General features: G+C 38.3%; 2 protein-coding genes across 4 annotated transcripts; one reads left to right on the top strand and one right to left on the bottom strand.

Moving 5' to 3' along the window:
• Window positions 1–1,663: 1,663 nt before the first annotated feature.
• Window positions 1,664–4,478, bottom strand: LOC146503930 (uncharacterized). Of its 2 annotated transcripts, none has more exons than XM_085183961.1 (4): window positions 4,292–4,478; window positions 3,782–3,895; window positions 2,495–2,537; window positions 1,664–2,310 (listed from the first exon to the last, which is right to left on the bottom strand). In XM_085183961.1, the coding sequence occupies exons 1-4, from the start codon at window positions 4,343–4,345 to the stop codon at window positions 2,111–2,113; spliced, it is 411 nt and encodes a 136-aa protein (XP_085040087.1). In that variant the 5' UTR covers window positions 4,346–4,478; the 3' UTR covers window positions 1,664–2,110. The 2 variants fall into 2 exon arrangements, with proteins under 2 accessions (XP_085040087.1, XP_085040088.1); XM_085183962.1 differs by having other exon boundaries at window positions 1,664–2,247; window positions 4,292–4,471.
• A 126-nt stretch (window positions 4,479–4,604) lies between these two features.
• On the top strand, window positions 4,605–17,956 carry gvin1l2 (GTPase, very large interferon inducible 1-like 2). Of its 2 annotated transcripts, none has more exons than XM_085183939.1 (4): window positions 4,605–5,880; window positions 6,932–7,069; window positions 8,550–13,446; window positions 13,535–17,555. In XM_085183939.1, the coding sequence occupies exons 2-4, from the start codon at window positions 7,027–7,029 to the stop codon at window positions 13,677–13,679; spliced, it is 5,085 nt and encodes a 1,694-aa protein (XP_085040065.1). In that variant the 5' UTR covers window positions 4,605–5,880; window positions 6,932–7,026; the 3' UTR covers window positions 13,680–17,555. The 2 variants fall into 2 exon arrangements, with proteins under 2 accessions (XP_085040065.1, XP_085040066.1); XM_085183940.1 differs by lacking the exon at window positions 4,605–5,880 and adding an exon at window positions 8,342–8,414 and having other exon boundaries at window positions 5,887–7,069; window positions 13,535–17,956.
• The last annotated feature ends 1,556 nt before the right edge of the window (window positions 17,957–19,512 follow it).

Raw genomic sequence — 19,512 nt, 5'->3', positions numbered from 1 at the left:
AAATTATGTAATCATTAATCCACCAGTATGCTCAAGCTCTTTAATCAAAATGATATTTTTGATACTAAAATATAATTTTTGTTCTTATCTATGAATTGTCAGATTTAATCTTAAATAAAAATATGATTAAAAATATAGTCAATTACATTATTAATTTTTTATTAAGATGCTTAATTTCTGACTCCTAAAGCAAGCAGGCTCAAATTTGGATATAAAAACATACATTCTGTTTGTTTGCCTAATAAATAACAATATAATTTTTTATATAAGTTTTTCAACAAGTTTTTGACAGATTTGAAACGTTTTCATGTTAATAAATGTAAGCACCATCCAACCAGAAGGATTTATTCATAGTTGTCTCTCTGGGTTGTCTCTGTGGTAGAAAACTGACCTGTTCTGGGTGAACTTCATTTCTCAGTATGAAATCTGCTATAGGTTTCAGACCTGGGAAACTGACCAGCCTAATATTCATGATTCCTTCATGTTTTATTTATGTTATTGTACTTCCACATTTGTGGAGGTATTTGACTTCTCAATGTCGATGATGCTGTACGTTGGTCGAATGCTGATTGGCCAGAGCAGAGATGGGATTGACAAAACAAAACAAAAAAAACACAAAGATCAAAAATACAGTATGAAAAGCACAGACCGTAGATACTTTTCATTGTTTTTAATACTTGGTTTCACTTCAGCTTTTTGCATGTTATAACTTACAGCTCCTCTCCACAGCTTGCTGATGGACCGACAAGAGCACAAGCAAGAGTCGAAAGACGAGCTAAACCACATATTTCTGACATTGCCCCAATCTCACAACAGACGCGCTGCGGGTAGATGGGCAGTGCAATGCACTTCCGGCTTAAAGCCAATATTTCTGCAGGAGACACACAGAAACTGCATACAATCACATCTCATGAGCAGAAAAGCAATCACACTAAGGTTAAGTTCACCTCAGGGCAGCCGCGCTGACAAAAGCTCATCACATTAGCGTCTGCTTTCATTGACTTAAACTAGCTCTTTGACAACAACTTAGCCTTTCTTGGGTGCAACAGCCTGTGGCACATTTTTCTACAAGTGCTATTTACACCAAAAGAAAGCTCCTGTTTTGCTCCTGTTTCTCATTGAAAGTGAACATGTTTTATGTTGTTTTTGAGAGTTGTTAGTGGTGTTGACAGGATTTGGTTTCCAGGTGCTTTAGCCATTGTCCAATACCGATGAATACCAGAATAACCTACCTGTCTTCCCACAGTATTGGCGATTCCTCTGCTTCTCTATCAGGATTTCCTCTTCTTCTAATGTGGGACTCAGGTTTGACTGCACATCGACTCTTCACACCGTCTTTTGATATAAATTGGTTGCATTAACATACGTTCTGGCTCTATTATTGTGTCAGATCATACTTCTTCAACATAATAAGGAGTGGACTGGCCAACTGGCAGCATCGCTGGCCTGAAGATCACTTTGACCTGAAGTGAACATTCAGTTTGATGAATTTGAACATTTTCACATTACTACATATAATAACTGTTGATAACTTTAATTGTGTTTTGCAAAGTTTTACAATATTTTAAAACCTTTAAAAACATCAAATTAAATAAGCACCTTAAAATCCATACAACTTGTGAGGCAGAAATTCCTCTAAACACTAGAGGGCAGTGAAACAACATAATCTGATGATAAGTTTATTGAAATGGACTGGGGTTTTTTTTCTTAAGAGACGTCAGTGTTTTTCCACACATTTATATACAGGAAACAACAGTCATATATAAATTAGAGAATAACAACTCACTCACGCACCCTTAAAATCACATCAATCATCACAGCACAGGAAATCTGTTCATTCAGAATTACAGAATATTCACATTTATTGTTCACATAGAAATTAAAATGTGGTTTTATAAGCATTGTGTGAGATGTAGGATGCTGTATGTTAATCTGGATTACTAATCTTGGGGCCTCTACTAAGTTTAAATGTATGTATATTTGAATATAAGTGTTCATATGAATTTAATCATGACATCACAGCGTTCATCTAGCCTTTGATGAAATCACAGCTTGTTTGCTATTGTCTCTCAGACTTGCTGGAGTAGTAAGACTCTCCTGGTCTGTCCATCTACTTGCCGTTCTTGTGTTTCTTCTGCTGGAATTTCCTGAAATGGTTCTGGATGGTAGAGGCGGCCTTCTCAACTTCAACAGGGCTGAGCGGAGGAACAGCAGGCACTGTGCATGTCCCGTTACTGGCATTGGAGTCTGAACACGACAGGACACAGGGAATAGCCAGGGAAGTAGAGGAAATAGCCATGTAGAGAAACTCTGTAGCAATGATTGAGTTCAAGCACATTTTATATATTAGCCTTTATTGAAGCAGGCTATTTTTCTGAAAAAAAAAACTTTTTAAATTGGATTTCATAGTTATTCAGAACAACTTTTCCAGGGCCAGTCATCACAGCAGAATAATAGCCTGCATTTAACATATTTACCTACAAATGTTACTTACTCTTTCTATACACGCCTATGCTGTTTCTCCTGAGGCCATCATACTGTAAATGAAACAGAACAGCCTTGTGTTATAAAACTCTTAATAGATGTGCAGGCACACACAGGAAGAAGAGTAAGTATCGGTTTAGTGCACAAGATGTAACACATACAGATTATGTGTAAGAATAATCAGTAGTGCCATCTTCTCTGGCTGACATTCAGAGTTAAACATATGCAAAACTACAGAAATACTAAACTGCAATGTATGTTCCACACTTAAGGAACTAATGACCAAAGTACATGTGTGTCTGTGACTGTGCTTTCTTTCTATTTACATTCACAGTAATGACCTCAAACACAAATCCCCTTGATTGGGATTATAGCTCAAACGGAGCAGCGGCAGGGAATCCATCATGCTTACCTGCCAATTTGACTGTGTGTTTTGTGCCTATGTTCAGTCTCATGTGTTGGCTTTATAACCTTGTCTATGAGGTCTGCTCCCTCCTTTCACCAGACAAGCTAAGATAAATTTAAACTGTAGCCAGTCTAAGCACATAAGGGTATAAAGCTGCTTGTTGAGTATGACTGTTGCACCTTTTCATTTAAGTACTTGTGCTCACATTTAGCACTCCAGCTATTTCTCCTCGATGGGTTCGTAAGTTTCAGTTGTATAAAGGTTTTAGCCAGAAGTAACCTTAGAAAAGGTACAAGAAAAATACAAGCCTGTCAACCAAAATTTCACTTTTACAGAAGGATGTGCGCACTTTCAACTTGGACTGAAATGTGCTTCTTTGTTCGGGGATACATATTGAAACCATCAGATGTGAACTGTGAAGATGTAGAGGCGGTTTATCTCTCTGCTAGAATCAATTGATTCACAGACATTGATTCATCAAGGGCCAAAAGGGTGTTCTCTAACTGAGTCTGACGCAAAAGTCAACTTTATTTTTAAAAATATATTATTTTGCTGCTACTTTCTGAGTATAGAGGCAAACCATCTCTGCCTTTTTAAGACACATTCCTCTGCTTCTATGTCCTGTGCTTCTGGACTTTCTTTCTACTAATTACCAAAGAATAAGAAAAGATAATTTATGAGTATTGATGATTAAAAAAATACTACTACTATTAATGTACATGAGATCATAATAATCTTATGACGATATTTATACAGGCTAGAAATACTAAGAATAGAGGATGTAGTTTTACACAACAGTTTTCTCATACAGAGAAGGAAACTATATGAACAGAACTGATGTGGTTTATAGTGTAAATTATGATCTGCAGTATTGATCTTGCTATAACTAACCTCATCTGCTTTGCTGCTCCTCCGGCTGAGAGACACTGAGTGAACCTGCCAAGGCAAAGGCTGAGACACCACATAAGGCAAAGGATCCTGTTCCCGCGTAAATCGCGCCCCTATCTGAAAATAAAAAGACGTTTTGCTTAGACATATGAATATGGGTCAAAGGTCAACAACTGGCTCAGCTCTAAATGTGAACACTGAATAACGAGAAAACAGAGAACAATGACAGGGCAACATTTACCAGTTGGCTCTAACATAACTTGCCTGAATACATCTGGAAGCTGTAAATATAAATGTGGTTTACACTAACCAGCTGTTGCAGCACGATCCACATGTACATTCTTATTTTATAAAGCTATTGTCAATGCCATTTACCTACAAACGCTTACTATACTATATTTGATAGCCTCCATAAATGAAAAAAAAGGCATCTTACTTTGTGCTAATAATCAATGTCATCATTCTTGTTGTTCTGATCTGAACAGTAGAGTGCTACCATTATAATCACCTTACCGTTTCTACCACTTTGACCACCATATACATAGCTGTTAGCATGGTTATCAACATCTTGATCACTATTCCTTTAGGACCTTCTTCGTTTACAGTTGCTGTCTTCAGTTCTGTTGAACAAAAATAAAAATCCACACAGGCACAGGTCTGAGCAATCAGGAACAAACACACTCAATTCACTGTCTCAGTCTCTGACACATGAGGGTAAGACTGCTAAAGAGCTTTGCAGGACAGAAATAGAGAAGCAGTAATCTTTTCCTATGCACAACACTTATCCCTCAGGTGTGCATTGCACCTTTCCAGTAGCAGACGTGCATTTATTTATCAATAAAGAAAAAGGCTATTGATAATTTAGGATGCATACAATTTAATTTAGCCTCTAGTTAAGTGTGTAGCAATCTTATTAATAAGCTGAACAACAACAACTAGAGTTACCTCCCAATGAGGTATTTTTTAAAGAAAGGTTTATACTTTATAGCAAATTGCTTTAATAAATGTTATGAAATTGTATTAAACAAAAAAATAAAACGATCATATCTGACCTTCTTGGGAGGATAAATCCCCTTCCTGGTATTTGTCCTATTTACGTGATTATGATGTTCTTATGTAGGTAATCTTTTAATTAATGCTTAATACATTGTAGAACGAAGAGCAATAATAAAATTAAGCAATCAATCAGTTAGATTGGTAATCAAAACCTATTATTATTATTATTGGTTTTTTTTGGTTGTTTTGGGGTTTTTTTGCCTGTCCCCTTTGGATCTTTAGCCATCAGAATTGTTGTCTGAAGGCCAAGAAAGATGCCAATAAGATTTACTTTATTTACTTTATTGAGTCATTCATTCAGCTTCAACTTTAATCCAGAATCCTGGACAGTGTTACTAACAAGATCGTTAAATATATGAAATGTCTGGTTTTACTTACTTGCTATCAAGATCAAGTTGATCAGTTGTGCTTTTATTGTAAAAACAACAAACCTAAACAATCTTTTAAAAATGAGAAAAAAATATCAAACTCAAAATGCCGATCGCCTCCATCCTCTACTGATTGTTGCACTGTTTGTACATCAGGCAGAGATTTCCGATAGGACGTCTACACTAAAATTCAGAAACTGTGGTTTTCTACGAATAAACGGATGCATCAGTATGCCAGTTATGTGGTTATCTTAATGAGATAGACCTATCTGTGAGATCAAACATGACTAAGGTCTGTGTGCGTCATTGTCTGGAGTGTCGCCTCTAACCCCTGCAGGCCAGTGATAATCCTTTAGGCATGTGTCTGTGAATACATTTCACCTGGTCCTGCACTGTGAAAGACACTGCTGTTATCAAGATCAAGTGTCAACCTTGTCGTGTAAAGAATTTTTATATCACTAATCACTATCTGCCCTTTGTTTATACTTGGCGACGTGTCGCATAAGCCTGAATGAAAACGAATGTTCAGTTTGTAGCAGTGGAATTACATAAAGGTGCAGGAATGTGTTATCACTGTGTATTATCACTGAACAGACGGGTATAAGAGCGCTCCTGACACTGACAAACTGGTTACACATCACATCTACAGGACAGAGGCAGTCGTGTGAAGAGAAATTGGTAAGAAAATTAGGATTTCTCGCAACTTTGACCAAAGACTTCTTTATATTTCCTGCTTTAAGAGGGATTACATATTAAAAAAGCATACTTACTGCACGAAGAGCAATAAAGAAAGAAGAGCAGCATTACAAAACTGGATCTAGGCTGTTGAGAATAGCAAGAGTGCAGCTGAAGAGCAGCAACTACATCCAAAATGTATTTCATATCTTCCTCTTTTGTTACTTAAATCTTTTTTCTCTGATGAGAGATTACAGCTGATTCAGCATTAAAAGAATTAAAAGAAAAGAAAAGAATGTGTAAATCAGTGATGAGTTGACATATTGCTAAATGCTCTGTCGATCATTTAAAAATCTGTATTTACTTACCCGTGTGTAACTGACATATGTATCTCATATGTAAATCACAAACTTAGTAACAGATGATTACATGCTTATATAATAATTCATTATCAATTGTTCTTGGTAATCGATTATTAGTCTTAGCAGTCACTTGGTATATGTTATGTAGCAGGCTATACTATATTACCTTAGTTTGTTATTAATCTTATATCACCATTATTCTGCTGCCATTTAAGCTCTCAGATGTGCAAAGTAGCTCAAACTTAAACTGATCAAAATCTAAAGAGTTGTGAGCTTAATGCTGTAAGATTTTTACAATAATCTCGCAGTGAAGAGCTATGAGCAGTATGCTTTATCTTCTTGACACTGTACAGATCTGTCTGAGGTGAAGCCATTATATCAGTTTATCACATTTAGTTTGGCAAGGATCAGATTTTATCATAATAAAATGAAAAAAATGAAACAGGGAAGAGAGTCTTGCTCAGTGAAGCATTTCAGGGAGATAGAAATCATGACATACCACGTTCATTCTGTACTTTGCAAAATGATCCATCTTTTGAGATTTTCCCTCGTATTGTTGCTAGGACAACAAAGCTGTTTACAATGCCTATTTGTGTGGTATTTGCGGCATTAGACCATATAGATGTTGCATTGCAGGTTACATACCAGTAATGATTTTTGCTGTTATTGTTTGTTGTTTGTTTTGCTCACAGGGTTCCAGCCAATACTTCATACGTGGTGATGTGGTGAACCATTGAAGAAAAACTCATTTAAAAGAGAGCAGAGAGCAGCCTCATCATTTTCAATCATGTCGCTCAAGCGTCATAAAAGACTGAGCAGCAAGAAGAAAAGTATGTTTCCTTTTTGTTCTTCTGTTTTGTTTGTCAGGGGTTTGTGCATCATTATCATGCGTTTCATTCTGAACATTGTTTTTCATACTTAGAATACTTGAACATGCTGTGGGTATCGTGTAGCTATTTTGAAAGTCAGTGAGTGAGTACAATCATCAAAGAAATGCCTATGTTCTACAATGATTTTTTTTTTGTAACTAACCTACTGAACTCAGTCACGTGTCATTCGCTGACATGATGTCAGGTCCTCCTTGAAAATTAGATTTAAATCTCATTGAGATTTTTACCTGGTTAAACAAAGGACTAGTTTCTTTGTATTTTGATTGGAAAATGGCAAACGGGTGCAATGATTTATTAAAAGATATGCACACTTACATGGAAAAGCAGCATATAAGGTAAAAATAGACTTTGTACACTTCTGATTAGTTTGAAAGTCAATGTTTGGAATGACTGTGTTGAAAAACAGCTTGAACTCTCTTAGGCAAGTGTTTTTGTAATTTCTTGAAGAAGTCATCAGGAATAGATCTCCAGGATTCCTGTCCTCCAGTTTCTTCATTTTTTTTATGTACATCATGCTGAGATATGACAAGAGTTATTATAGCATGTTGGTGCAAAAATAACATTTTATGCCTGCCAATATTTTAGTTTCAGCTAAAATATTGGAACAGATGATTATCATTTTGTAAACATTCTTCTAGTAACAAAATGTCTAAAGATATCATGAAATTGAATCTTTGCTAAGTTGTCTGTTATGTATAAAATAGCACTTGAATTAGCTGCTCTTTTATGCTTGAATGATTCATAGGTCATTGTTAAGAGGCTAACACACAAACAAATCATTCCTTTGAAAATGGTAAAGGACAAGGACTGGACTGAAAATAAGTGGAAAAGCAGTCAATGTCCAAAGAAAACCCTTGAAGTACTTTCAGAAAGCCTGGACAAGTATTGCTCAAGACAGCTTAAAAAATTTAAGTGTGGTTTCTTGGAAGAAAATGTAAAGAAACTAAGGATGACACAAGACTTTTGCCCAATACTGTGCATAATCTTGTGTTTTGATGTAAATAACCAGAGCCCTCTTGAGTAAAATTGTATTTAATAAGAATGCATACCTCTTATTACAATTATTATGAGTCCCACAAACAGACATACAAGTATTAGTACAGTCTGATAACCTTTGGTAACCTCATTTGGTGACCTAAAATAGTATGGGGCTACAATGATTTTGGAGATACTGTTGAAAAAAACTGTTCTTCATTTCTCATTTCTTCTCAGTGGCCAAAGTTAAATGGTGCTCATAACAAACATAATCATTCGAACAAGAATCTGTCAAGTTTTATCTTCAGAGGTATGATTAAAAGCATCTTTGTGTAATTGGACTAGTTTTTTGTAGCTATTTTCTGTCTTACTTATTTTATCAAAGTCTGTGTCGCACTTAAATGGATAAAGCTGTGTTTTTGGGCTGTTTTTTTTTTTAAACTAGAATCTCCAAAGGATAATCTCCAGGCAGAGGTTCTGCATGAGCTCGGCTTGGAGGCCTACCAGACTATACCACTGGATGTCTCATCAATGCTAGACATTATTACTTGGACTCTGGGGAACCAATCTCCTCTAGAACCCTCTGATCTACCAAAAGCTTTCCTCCAGTGCCTTTGGCTGCTCAGGCAAGATGCCCGGACTCCTTGGTGTGAGTCTCTTCATAATCTTGTTACAAACGATGACAACAATTCTACCGGGAAGGTGCTCAGTAGTTTTAAAGGAGATAGCCAGGGTGCCATCAGCCCGCTTGATCTAGTCACAGCTGTCTATATGTCTGCTAGCACTTTCCTTCAGCAAGAGATATCCAAACGGATGATGCAGTGCCAATTTTCTATACCACTGGTCCTTCCAAACAAAGATCCGGAAGAGCCTAGTTGCTTCCTTCTTTGGCCTTTAAGAGGGATTGTGGGCCAGTGGAGATCTCACCCCCTAAATAACGACAGGCGAATCCAAGAGGGGGATTTGGCAACCACATGCATGCCATTAGTTTCATTTGTCAGGCTTGGTTGTTGCAGTGTGTCCAAGTCACAGGTGCTAAACCATATGTTATGTGGAGTCACATCTTCCTGTCAGACATTTCTCCACAGGGGGATGGAAGGAGGGTTGCTGCCCAAAAGGCTTTCGAGTGGCCTGGTAGAAATTGGATGGCATCTACCCACTGGAGATAGGACCAAAGATGTCTTCCCAGTCCCTTTGGTCTTCTCCAACCTGCGGGGTGATGCCAGTGCGCATAAGAAATGTCTTACCTTTTTATGCAAGGCATCTTCAGCTATAGTTGTTTTCTGTGGAAATCTTAAGGAGAAGGAAAAACTACTTCTTGCTTCCTGTAAGGATACAAACAGCAAACTAATACTCATTGACCTTTTAGACACTGAGAGAAATGAGAGCAGAGTTGTTGGTTTTGTTGATGAGAACCTTGAAAAGTACATGGGGCTTCCCGAAGAATCTGTGATTCAGGGCAGAGGTCTGAGTGAGGACGCACTGGCTAGTAAGCTATGTGATACTCTAAAACATCTGCTACCAGACAGACTGAAACTTATTACGCTTGAGGAAGCAGCACAATTTGCGGCGGATATAGGCCTAAATGTGGACGAAGGACCCATTTGTCAAAAAGCCATGGCTTCAGTGGAGGAAGTGTTGAAGGGTTTAGATGAGGGATCTGATGAATATAGGCGTAAACAGCTTCCTCTGCAGGGGCCTTTGTGGAGCAAATTAGCAGAGCTAGAAAAAGCAGAGAGTAAGCAGAGAAAAGAAAGAACAGAAATTGACCCCCAGCTACAAAAAGAAAAGAATGACATTATGGCTGAGTTGAGGAGCTACAAAATGACCCCAGCTATGAAGATCTTTACAGATGTTCTCTTTACCAAAGATAAAGTGAAGAGAGCTTACTTTCTTAGCTGGCTCACTCTAAGACTTAAGAAAACTACAAAACAAAACAAGACGCAAGATCTGCTCACAAATCTACAGACAGTAAAGAAAGACAGCATGCTGGTAGATTTGGATAAGCTTGAACAAAGAGTCAAAGACATCCCTGGAGACACCGGTTCAATATTTCAAGAGGGAACAGAAATACAATCCGCAGGTCTAAATTTGCAACTTTCTGAGCAACAGTCTGAAGGAAGCCATCAACTGACTGTCTCAGAATCCAAAGAAAAGACCACAGAACCACTGTCACAACAGACAGACCATCAACATGACGCAAACATGGCGCAAGAGACATCCATCATTTTAAATGAAAAAGAAAATGTATTAAATTCGGTCTCTGAAGACCAAAGCTGTCTTTTAGAGTCAGGAGAAAATAGCACGTTGCGCTTCAAAGAGAAAAAAACAAATGAATCAGAGCTAACACTCACTACGGACAATTCTGGCAAGCAACAAATGAGCCTTGATGATTGTGCTGATCCCTCTTATGAACCGGATACATGCGCATTAGGTCCTGAGCACTTTCTGCGTGAGATAGGGCTAATCTTTGAGCTAGCACACATCAGCCCCAGCAGCGGAAGCCAAAATGTGTTACGTCTCCCTAGCTTAGCTACAGATCTTCTTCTTAATGGGATTCCACTTGAACTAATGGATGGAGATGCCTCAAATATCCCCATCCAGTGGCTGGGCTATGTCTTTGGAGAGCTCAAACGTCGCCTACCACAAGAACAGTGTAGGACAAGAGTGCTGACAAATCTTGGCAACTATAATGCAAGGAATGCAGAGATTCTTTCTGCATTATTTGGAGTGAAATTCCCTGAATGGAAGAAACAAACCTCAAGAGGGGTGTACATGGTTGCCCTGTGTCTTCCTGAAAACTTCAGAAAGGACATGAAGTGTGATGTTTTGTTGCTAATTGAGGTCAGAGGTCTCTGCTCAGTCTCACTGGACAGCAAAAGAAATATACTGGGCAATGACAATGAAATGGCTACCTTTGCAACAGGACTGAGTGACTTTTTACTGCACAGCATGTCTTCACACCTTGGTTCTGATTTTGAAACAAACCTCAGTGTCAGAGTCAATGCTCTCCTGCGAATCAAAGAATATGGCTCCATGCCATTTTGCCAATTCTTTGTCCAGAACGAAAACGTAAATAGTAAATTACAAGCATCACAATTAAGGTACGTTTCTCAGCTGCTTTTGCAAACTAGCAATATTGATAAAGATGGAAATACCACAAGCTGCACAGTCTCTGTCAAAGGACCATGGAACAAAATGTCCCTCTCTGAACCAGTTGATACAGATTATAGTGGGGATGTTTTAAAGTTTAAAGAAATCCTTTTTGAAGCATTGAAGAGGAGTGCCGCTAAGGCAGAAGCCCCAGTTTTGCCTGAATTTATGAGGCGTTTGTATTCTGTTTGGGATGCGATCAAAGAGGAATCATTCTCCATTGGTCTCCAAAACACTGATATAGCTTTGGCATTTTCTTTGTTGTGCACAGAATTTTTCTACTGGGAAAACAATTTACTGGATAACATGAAAAGTTGGCTAACAGGTGCAACAAAAAAAAACTTTACCACAAAGGGAGAAGCTTTGGATGCATCTATTCAAAATGACCTTCTCAGTGAGTTAAAGAAGGAAGCCAGTGAGGAAGTCAAAGCAGAGGTGAACAAATTCAGGTCAATAGCAGAGACATATGTGATGAAAGAGGAAACTCTCAAAATGAGATCTGACAAATTCATGCCAATCCTAATGAGCAATATTGACAACCTACAGGACAGAGTAACTGATGAGATAACGGAAAGGTTGGAGGCAGTCTATGAGAGCCATTACTCTTCCACACAGCTTAAAAAATTTAAAGCATTACTGGGAAAAGAGCAAGAATCCAAGGTAGATGCACTAGTAGAAAAAAGCAAGACAACAAAAATTCTTCTGCAAGATACAGAGATAGAGGATGAATTTGAGGCTGTGTGGGGTAAGATATTGTCCAACTTTGAATTCAGGCCTTCAGAAACAGAAGATATAACTCCAAGAGTAGACGATATTCTGAGACGGAATCTAATCAGCCGTGGCCTCCAGAAACACATGAAAAAGCTTGAAATGATTGGCCAGAACCAGAACTCTGACTTCCAAGTTTGCGATGAGCATTTTGGATACCGCAGCAGATTAAAGCAAATGTTTGAAGACAACAACAAACAACACAAGGTAGAAGCTCAGCAGGTAGCAAACAATATCATAGAGGAATGCAAACAGTATATAGCAGATAAGTGTAACAAACCAGCAGATTTCTCTGACAGTTACATTACAGAGCTGTTACAAAATATTGAAAAATCTTTAAATGAAAAATCTGTGGAAACTAGATCAGCTTTTGAAGTGGATCTGAAAGTGTATCTCTGTAATGCTTCTTGCCAAGACTTTCAAAACCTGCATAACCGCTATGCCAAAGACGCAGAACTCTTGACATGTATCACTAAAAGAAAAAGTATGGACTTGGCAGAGTTTATCTATGACTTCAGGAAAAGAGACCAGTGTCAAAGGGTGGCCCAAGAATTCATCTCCATGGTCATCAAGCCCACAGTCTTGGATTACATCAACAGACCCCTGGGGATATCTATTGCAGAGGAGATCCAAAGGAAAGCTCAGCAGTATCACTCCTCACAGGCCTTCCACCAAAGCTTGCTGGAAGAGATGATTAAAGAAGATCAATTTGAAGTCTTCCTGGAATATCTGCTCTTCTATGACAACTTCAGACTCAGGAAGATCCAGAAAACAGTGACAGCTCACCTCACTGAATCAACCAACCTGGGACAATGGAGGCATCAGAGACTCTGTGAGATTGTAGGAAAAATTGAAGAAGCAGTGAACGAATCCACAGAAGGTATCAGTGGAGTCCTGAATGATACAAAGCCACTGCTGGAGAGAGTGTGTCTCACTTTAGAGAAAGGTGATGTTAATGTGATCAGGACCTGTCTGACCGGACCCCTGTTTAGCATCACTGTAGAATGGAACCGTTTTGCTAAATGTTTACTGGAGTCAGTGGCTGCAATGCAGATGGACCTTGATCAAGAGTTCTCCAAAAATGTGGATGCCACCCAATTTCTTAACTGCCTTCCAGTTCAGCCCCAAGACTACCTCTTCAAAAAAGTGAAAGGCTGTGACAAGCAATGTCCTCTCTGCAGAGCCCCGTGTGAGGAGGAGGATATGGGGCATGAGGCTCACAATGCCTTGCTCCATCGACCTAAAGGCATGCAGCCTTATGCCTCTAGTTCTATATCCTGCATCAGTTGCCCTGAAAGCATGAGCGAGGACAAGGACACACATGATACATCCACAACAAGAAATGTTCTCCATTCACTCTACCCAGACTGGAGCTTCTCTCCTGACAACCCAAACAGCACAAAGGCCAGTGATTACTGGAGGTACTGTGTGACTTAAACACTCTTTATTGTAGAAATGACAGTATTATATTAAATTTAATTTATTAAATGAACAAATTCTTCGTTACAGGTATGTGCTGGTGAAGTTCAATGAGAGGTTTGCACAGGAGTTTAAACGGGAGCCGACAAAGATTCCTGAGGAATGGAGGAGAATCACTCAGGAGCAGGCTTTAAACAGTCTGAAGGAGGTGTTCCTCACCAGAACGAGTGTTTAAAATACTGCATTCAGTTCAGCTAAGAAAGAACATTTGTTCATATGTGAAAAACCACAATTCAACCATGGAATTTAGATGCTGGGTTTTAAGGTTTCCCACCTGATTTGAAATAGATGCAGAAGAAGGACTGCTCTGTGCTGATGTTATTTATTGTTTTTAACAGGTTCAACTCAATATTACTTAAAAAAAAAATACACTTTGAAATATATATATAATATTGTAAATAGCATTTCTGTATAAACATTATAACAACAGGAAAACACATTTTATTTTTTTCATTATTTTGAAAAGGAAGCACATTATTAATGTACTTTTATAACATATAAAATCATCAAAATAAATCAAATATATTTTCCATTATAACTTTTTTTATCCTATATTTTGAAGTATAAAAATAATATGCAAATATGTCAATTATGATGTCACACCACAGTGAAGCGTAACTGACAAAAGTCTAACTTGTGAAATGTCATGTAAAATTAAACTAAAAATTAAAAACAATTAATGTCTCTTTGGTAGCACCTGCTGATATTTGCTCAATTTAGTCATGTGCATCCCATAAGTAGATTCCTCCATCTGAATTTTAAAATATTTTGTCATCTGGTGTGTTCACCTGCTAAGTGTTGGCAGGTGAAATTTTACAAGCACTATATCTCAAAGGCTACATACACTATCTCTTTGTCTGGACGCACATAGAGAAGCTCTAATGACACTAATGTTTGCAGCTTCCTTCTTGCCTATTCAAGAAAAAACGTGTAGTACACACCCTACTGTTTATCAGTAACATGAATCACAAGGGGAAAATTGTATGGAGAGATAAGTGAAATGGTGAAATCCACAAGAGGGCAATATAGGATGGAGGAATTCAATCTGAGATTTAAACAATTTTCACAATGTTTAGGTTCAAACTTTAAAACCTGGGAATCCAACAACATATTTCATTCTTAATTTTACATACCTGCTGCATATTCTCCTCAATACATTGTAAAGAATGTGTGGTGATGACCACTACAGTCTGGGATTTGAAGTGGGCTGTCTGTAACAGCTTTCCTGCACCTTCAGCTAAATCAGATAGAAAGGTTAATGCATGATATTGTTAATGTATATACACCCTCAAGCCATGTTTTCAAGTTCAAGGCGCAGACATAATGCAAGTAACTAGCCCTGCAGAAGATGAGCAAGCATAAACAGGGCACCTTTTCTTTTTTTTGAGTGGGAGGTAATTTCATTTTTTTTCAAGCAGCTCAACAAATACCACCAAACAGACAATTCTTTCTGCATGCACATGCACAGTTTGTCACAAAACGTGCCTGCTAGTTAGCTAAACGCACGGTATTTCTCAGGGAGAGTGAGATGGACTGAGAGATGGAGAAAGGTGTAAGATTGGGATAGTAGCGGGAGATTAGAGATTATTTTTAATGACACTGACTGCTCATCAAGTGACATTTGCTAAACTAGAAATTTAGGAATTGTGTCCTAAATCCTTTCACACAATTTTTCTGTTAATCAAACAGGAGGAAAGTACTCTGGGCATAGTAAGCAGTTTGGGACAGTAAAGTGCAATTTAACTGGCTAGTTTGCAATGTTGCGGTCAAGTTCCCAGTGATTCACTATATACTGGACTCCATAGCAGACATGATGTTTATGGTCAGTGTTAGGTTACATCAAGGGTAGCAGACACCAATTTTTATTTAAGGTGATGATGCTGATGAGTTTCATGCACCTTCAGCTTTTATACTAACGCCATAGTGTCTAAGGGCTGGAAATCAGCCATACAGCCCATGAAACATCTGCTTATATCTTGCTGAATTCTGGCTGATCCCACAAATACCAGTGAATAACAGAGTAGCAGCACATGTTAGCTAATCACAGCCTCACAAAATAAATTATTGTGTGACTTATTTATAAGTAATTCTTTTCACCTGATTTTAGGGTTCCCCCACCTGCCACCCACTTTAAACTGTGCCTATAGCCATATGAAAAAAAAAAGAAGCTAAGTACACCTTTGCTACTTCCATAGGTATTAATTGAGTAAGTAGCAGTCGGGTGCCTTTAATCAAATCCAGTTGATTAGCTGATCATTAGGACCGCCTCCATAGAAGCAAAGGTTTTGGCAGTTTGCATAATTAGTTGTGTGTTAACACAATGCTACAGTCTTCACAGGAATGAACATTCCAGGAAATTCAGCCCAAGATGAGACCACACAATGCTCAGAGAAATTGCAAAACACCCAAGTGCAACATCTCAGACTCTAAACATGCTAACTAAGGGCTGTAATGTAAAGTTCATTAAGTTTGCAAAGTAGCACCTAAACAAACCACAAGATTTCTTGAACAACCTCCTTTGGACAGATGAGACCAAAGTAGAGATGTCTGGCTCTAACAAAAGGTTTGACAAAACCAAACAGAATAACAGCACAAACACATCATCCAAACGGTCAAGCACGTTGGTGGAGGGATGATTATTTGGGCCCATTTTAATGCCGCAGGACTCAAGGACACCTTGCAGATACCAAAGTGTTCTAGAGTTAGACAGGTGTCAGATGGTCTCATCTGTCTGAGAGCTAAACCTTGGTTAAAATTAATCAACAATCATTGTCCGGCCACAGGACTGTGTTCGAATGTTGATTAAATGGTTGCAATGGTCCATTCAAGGAGCAGACCACAACCCTTTGATGTGCTGCCTGCAAACCTCTGAAACGACACTGTAAAGACGAGTGCATCAGAAACCCTGTTAGAAACAGATTAGCTGATACAGGGAAAGGTTTCTTTTTCATATGACTGTACACCTGTATACATTTAGGTGTAGCACAGATAAAGTAATTTTCACGTTTCACTAATTATTCCCCAACTTCTTTAAATATCAAAATTGTTTCATCCTTGAATAAAAACACAGCTGATTTTGTTCACCTCACACTTAGCATATACAAACATCATAACACAGCATGAACAATATTCTCAGTTATGGCATCAATTAATGGATTTTCATAAAAAGCCAACTCTGTGTGGATTTATAATACATACAGATACCCAGCAAGGGACCATAATCTAAACTCTCTTTTCATGCAAATTATTTACAGCAGACGTATAAACATCCAACTGCCATTATGGTTTATTTTTGCCAGTGAATGACCTCCTCCAGCTGTGCCTGTTTGATGAATAATCACAGTATGGTCTGATCTGCCTTGCAGCCAGATGGAGAAAACAAAGCTTTACACTCAGCTGCATGCCAAACGCAGCAAATTTGTAGACCAGCAGGAGAACTTTTTTTTCTGTTCTACCTGCCAGATCGATTAAGCCTTCTGTTTGGTGTCTTGTCAAACCCAGAAGAAACTAAACAAAACCAGGATGGATAAAGGGACAACATCTGAGGAGGCTGAGATAATAGAAAAGGTAATGAAGGAGAATCCAAATCAGACACGTAAATAATTAGGCACATATAGTAAATGGTAACAAGCCCGAGGGAATTGCAAATAATTTGGTAAAGGGGGGAAAAAAGTTGTGTGTGTAGCTTTTTTTTCTCCAAATATATTTCAGCAATACAGATCTGCAGTGAGGGTGAGTTTGAAGAGAGAGACAGAAAGCAGACCTCACTGTGGCTTACAGATTTATATCTTACATCATCCAAACAGTGCTGAAAATTCTTAGTGGAAGCTTGCTTTAGCCATTTTAAATCCCTGTTTCCACATACACACGTAAACAGGAAAAGGGAGGTACACACAAACATCCAGAGATAATGGAGTGAAAACTGAGCATACACTAAGGACTACAAAGCAACCCATCTTATTTTCCGATCTGCAATTTATTTATATTAAAGAAATAAAGTTGTGTAATGCTGTTTCACTAAATTCTTACAAACTACCTGTTTAGTCATTTGTGTTATATGCTTTTAAAGTGTAATGGCTAGTAGCAAGGTGCATAATCTAGGGCTTATAAACGATACTGTTGTTCTTGTTAACACTTGCAAAAGCTTTGATGTGGAATTTAGAGTTATCTTGCCACGCTGACACCTCAAATAGGTTAAGAAGTGACATCGATATGAGGCCTTTCACGGTGTTGATGGGGCTGACAGATTTTCACCCTTGACTTTGTTGCAAATAGCTGTCTGACAACTGTGACCGCAAACTGCCTGTGACACACAGGTTTTAACCTTTTTAGTCAACAGCGAACAGACTAACTGATGACAGACAGTGTCTACCAACCTGAGAATAGCAATGACAAAAGTAGCAGCAAGCTGAATTTTTTTACACTAAACTGAAAATAAATGAAAGCAAATGTGGCCTGAAAAATTGTCACCGCCATTACACAAAGCATTGTAGCAGTATACCGAATCTGTATATTTCTGTCATCGATAGCCGTGTAAAGCAAGCAGGATAGGACCTAAACAGGGTTTCACAGGCAAAAATAAATTCAAACTCAGCCTTATTGATAGAAACAGAGAAATTACAAGCTAAACTGGAACTTACAGGAAACTAAACACACAGCCATGATGGAGATCGCGACACTGGACAGAGGGAAACAGAGGCCTTAAATACACAAGGAATGATGAGGGAACAGGAAGTACACAAGCAACACAGCTGAGACAAATTAGACACGACTTGACAGGGGAAGTAGAACTAAACACACTGAACATGGAACATAAGACTTTCACAATAAAACAGGAAATGATGGAACGCAAAGGTGATACATGCACTTGACACAGGAGTTGAACAAAGGCAGACAAGAGCGGGAGCACATGAGAGACATGATGGGCTGGGGAAACATGGATAAACATGGTACAAGGAAGGGAACATGGGAACAGAAAAGGGAAACAAGACACAAGGACACACAGAGAAACTCAAGACAGACTAACCTAAAGACTGGTAATGAACCTAAAACATAAACCATAATAATATAAAATGACACCAAAACACAAACACTCTGAATACTCCGAAGCATCCAAAATTTGTGCATGTTCTAAAGGTCAAACGAAGGTCAAAGCACAATTAATTATCTGCAGTCTCACATTATTTTAAATGCAATAATGATGGCCAGCTTGTTGCACTTACAAAGCAATAAGGCACTACAAGGCAGTTCCAGCTTCAGTCAAAAATGGCCAATGTGATAAGGCATAAGCTTTGTGTCCTTGTAAATGAGAGCTCCCATCCAGCTACTGCCATTCCAGATAAGAGTAAACAGCAGCAAATAGTGCCTGAGCTAACAAAAGCATTTCAAACCACAACAGTTCTCAAACACAATCCAACTATGATGTTCTCATTTGTCCTGGCAGGTCACTGCTCATTCTGTCCCCAAGCCTCCAGCATTGACTTGTTTTAAGACAAAATCAGCAGGAGGCAACATTAATTTATAGGCAGTGGGCTATCAGTAATAATAATGATGGGCAAACAGTCCTATTTGGTGCAGTCTAACAGAGTTATGTGTTAAAATCTCCTTCCCTGATGCATATCTGTAGTGCTTCTTCAGTGGAGTGTGAATACAGACATACAGAGTCCAGAACCGAGACAGGTCATGAAAGACAATTTTATCTGCCATGACTGTTTGTTACAAAACGTGTCCTCAAGGGGAACTGAATCGAAATTAGACTGTCCGTGACATTTAGCAAGGCAGACATGCTTCACTGCTACACCCTCGAAACATCGTAGTTCAGCGGCAATGTTGCTGTAAATGTGAAAATCAGCATTCATCTCTTGAGCAGGGATCTCATTTTTCTATGAAATGCTGCTTTACCTATGTGTTTCGCATGTTTCAACAAATTTTCCAAGATCATGATATTTCGTTTAAAAATACACCTACAAATTATGTAAAACAACACATTAAAAGAGATTCTCAACCAT

This window comes from Neolamprologus multifasciatus, chromosome 14, assembly GCF_963576455.1.
Source record: "Neolamprologus multifasciatus chromosome 14, fNeoMul1.2, whole genome shotgun sequence".
Taxonomy (NCBI): domain Eukaryota; kingdom Metazoa; phylum Chordata; class Actinopteri; order Cichliformes; family Cichlidae; genus Neolamprologus; species Neolamprologus multifasciatus.
Note: the sequence above shows the minus strand (reverse complement) of the source record. Positions and strands in the feature narration are given on the sequence as shown.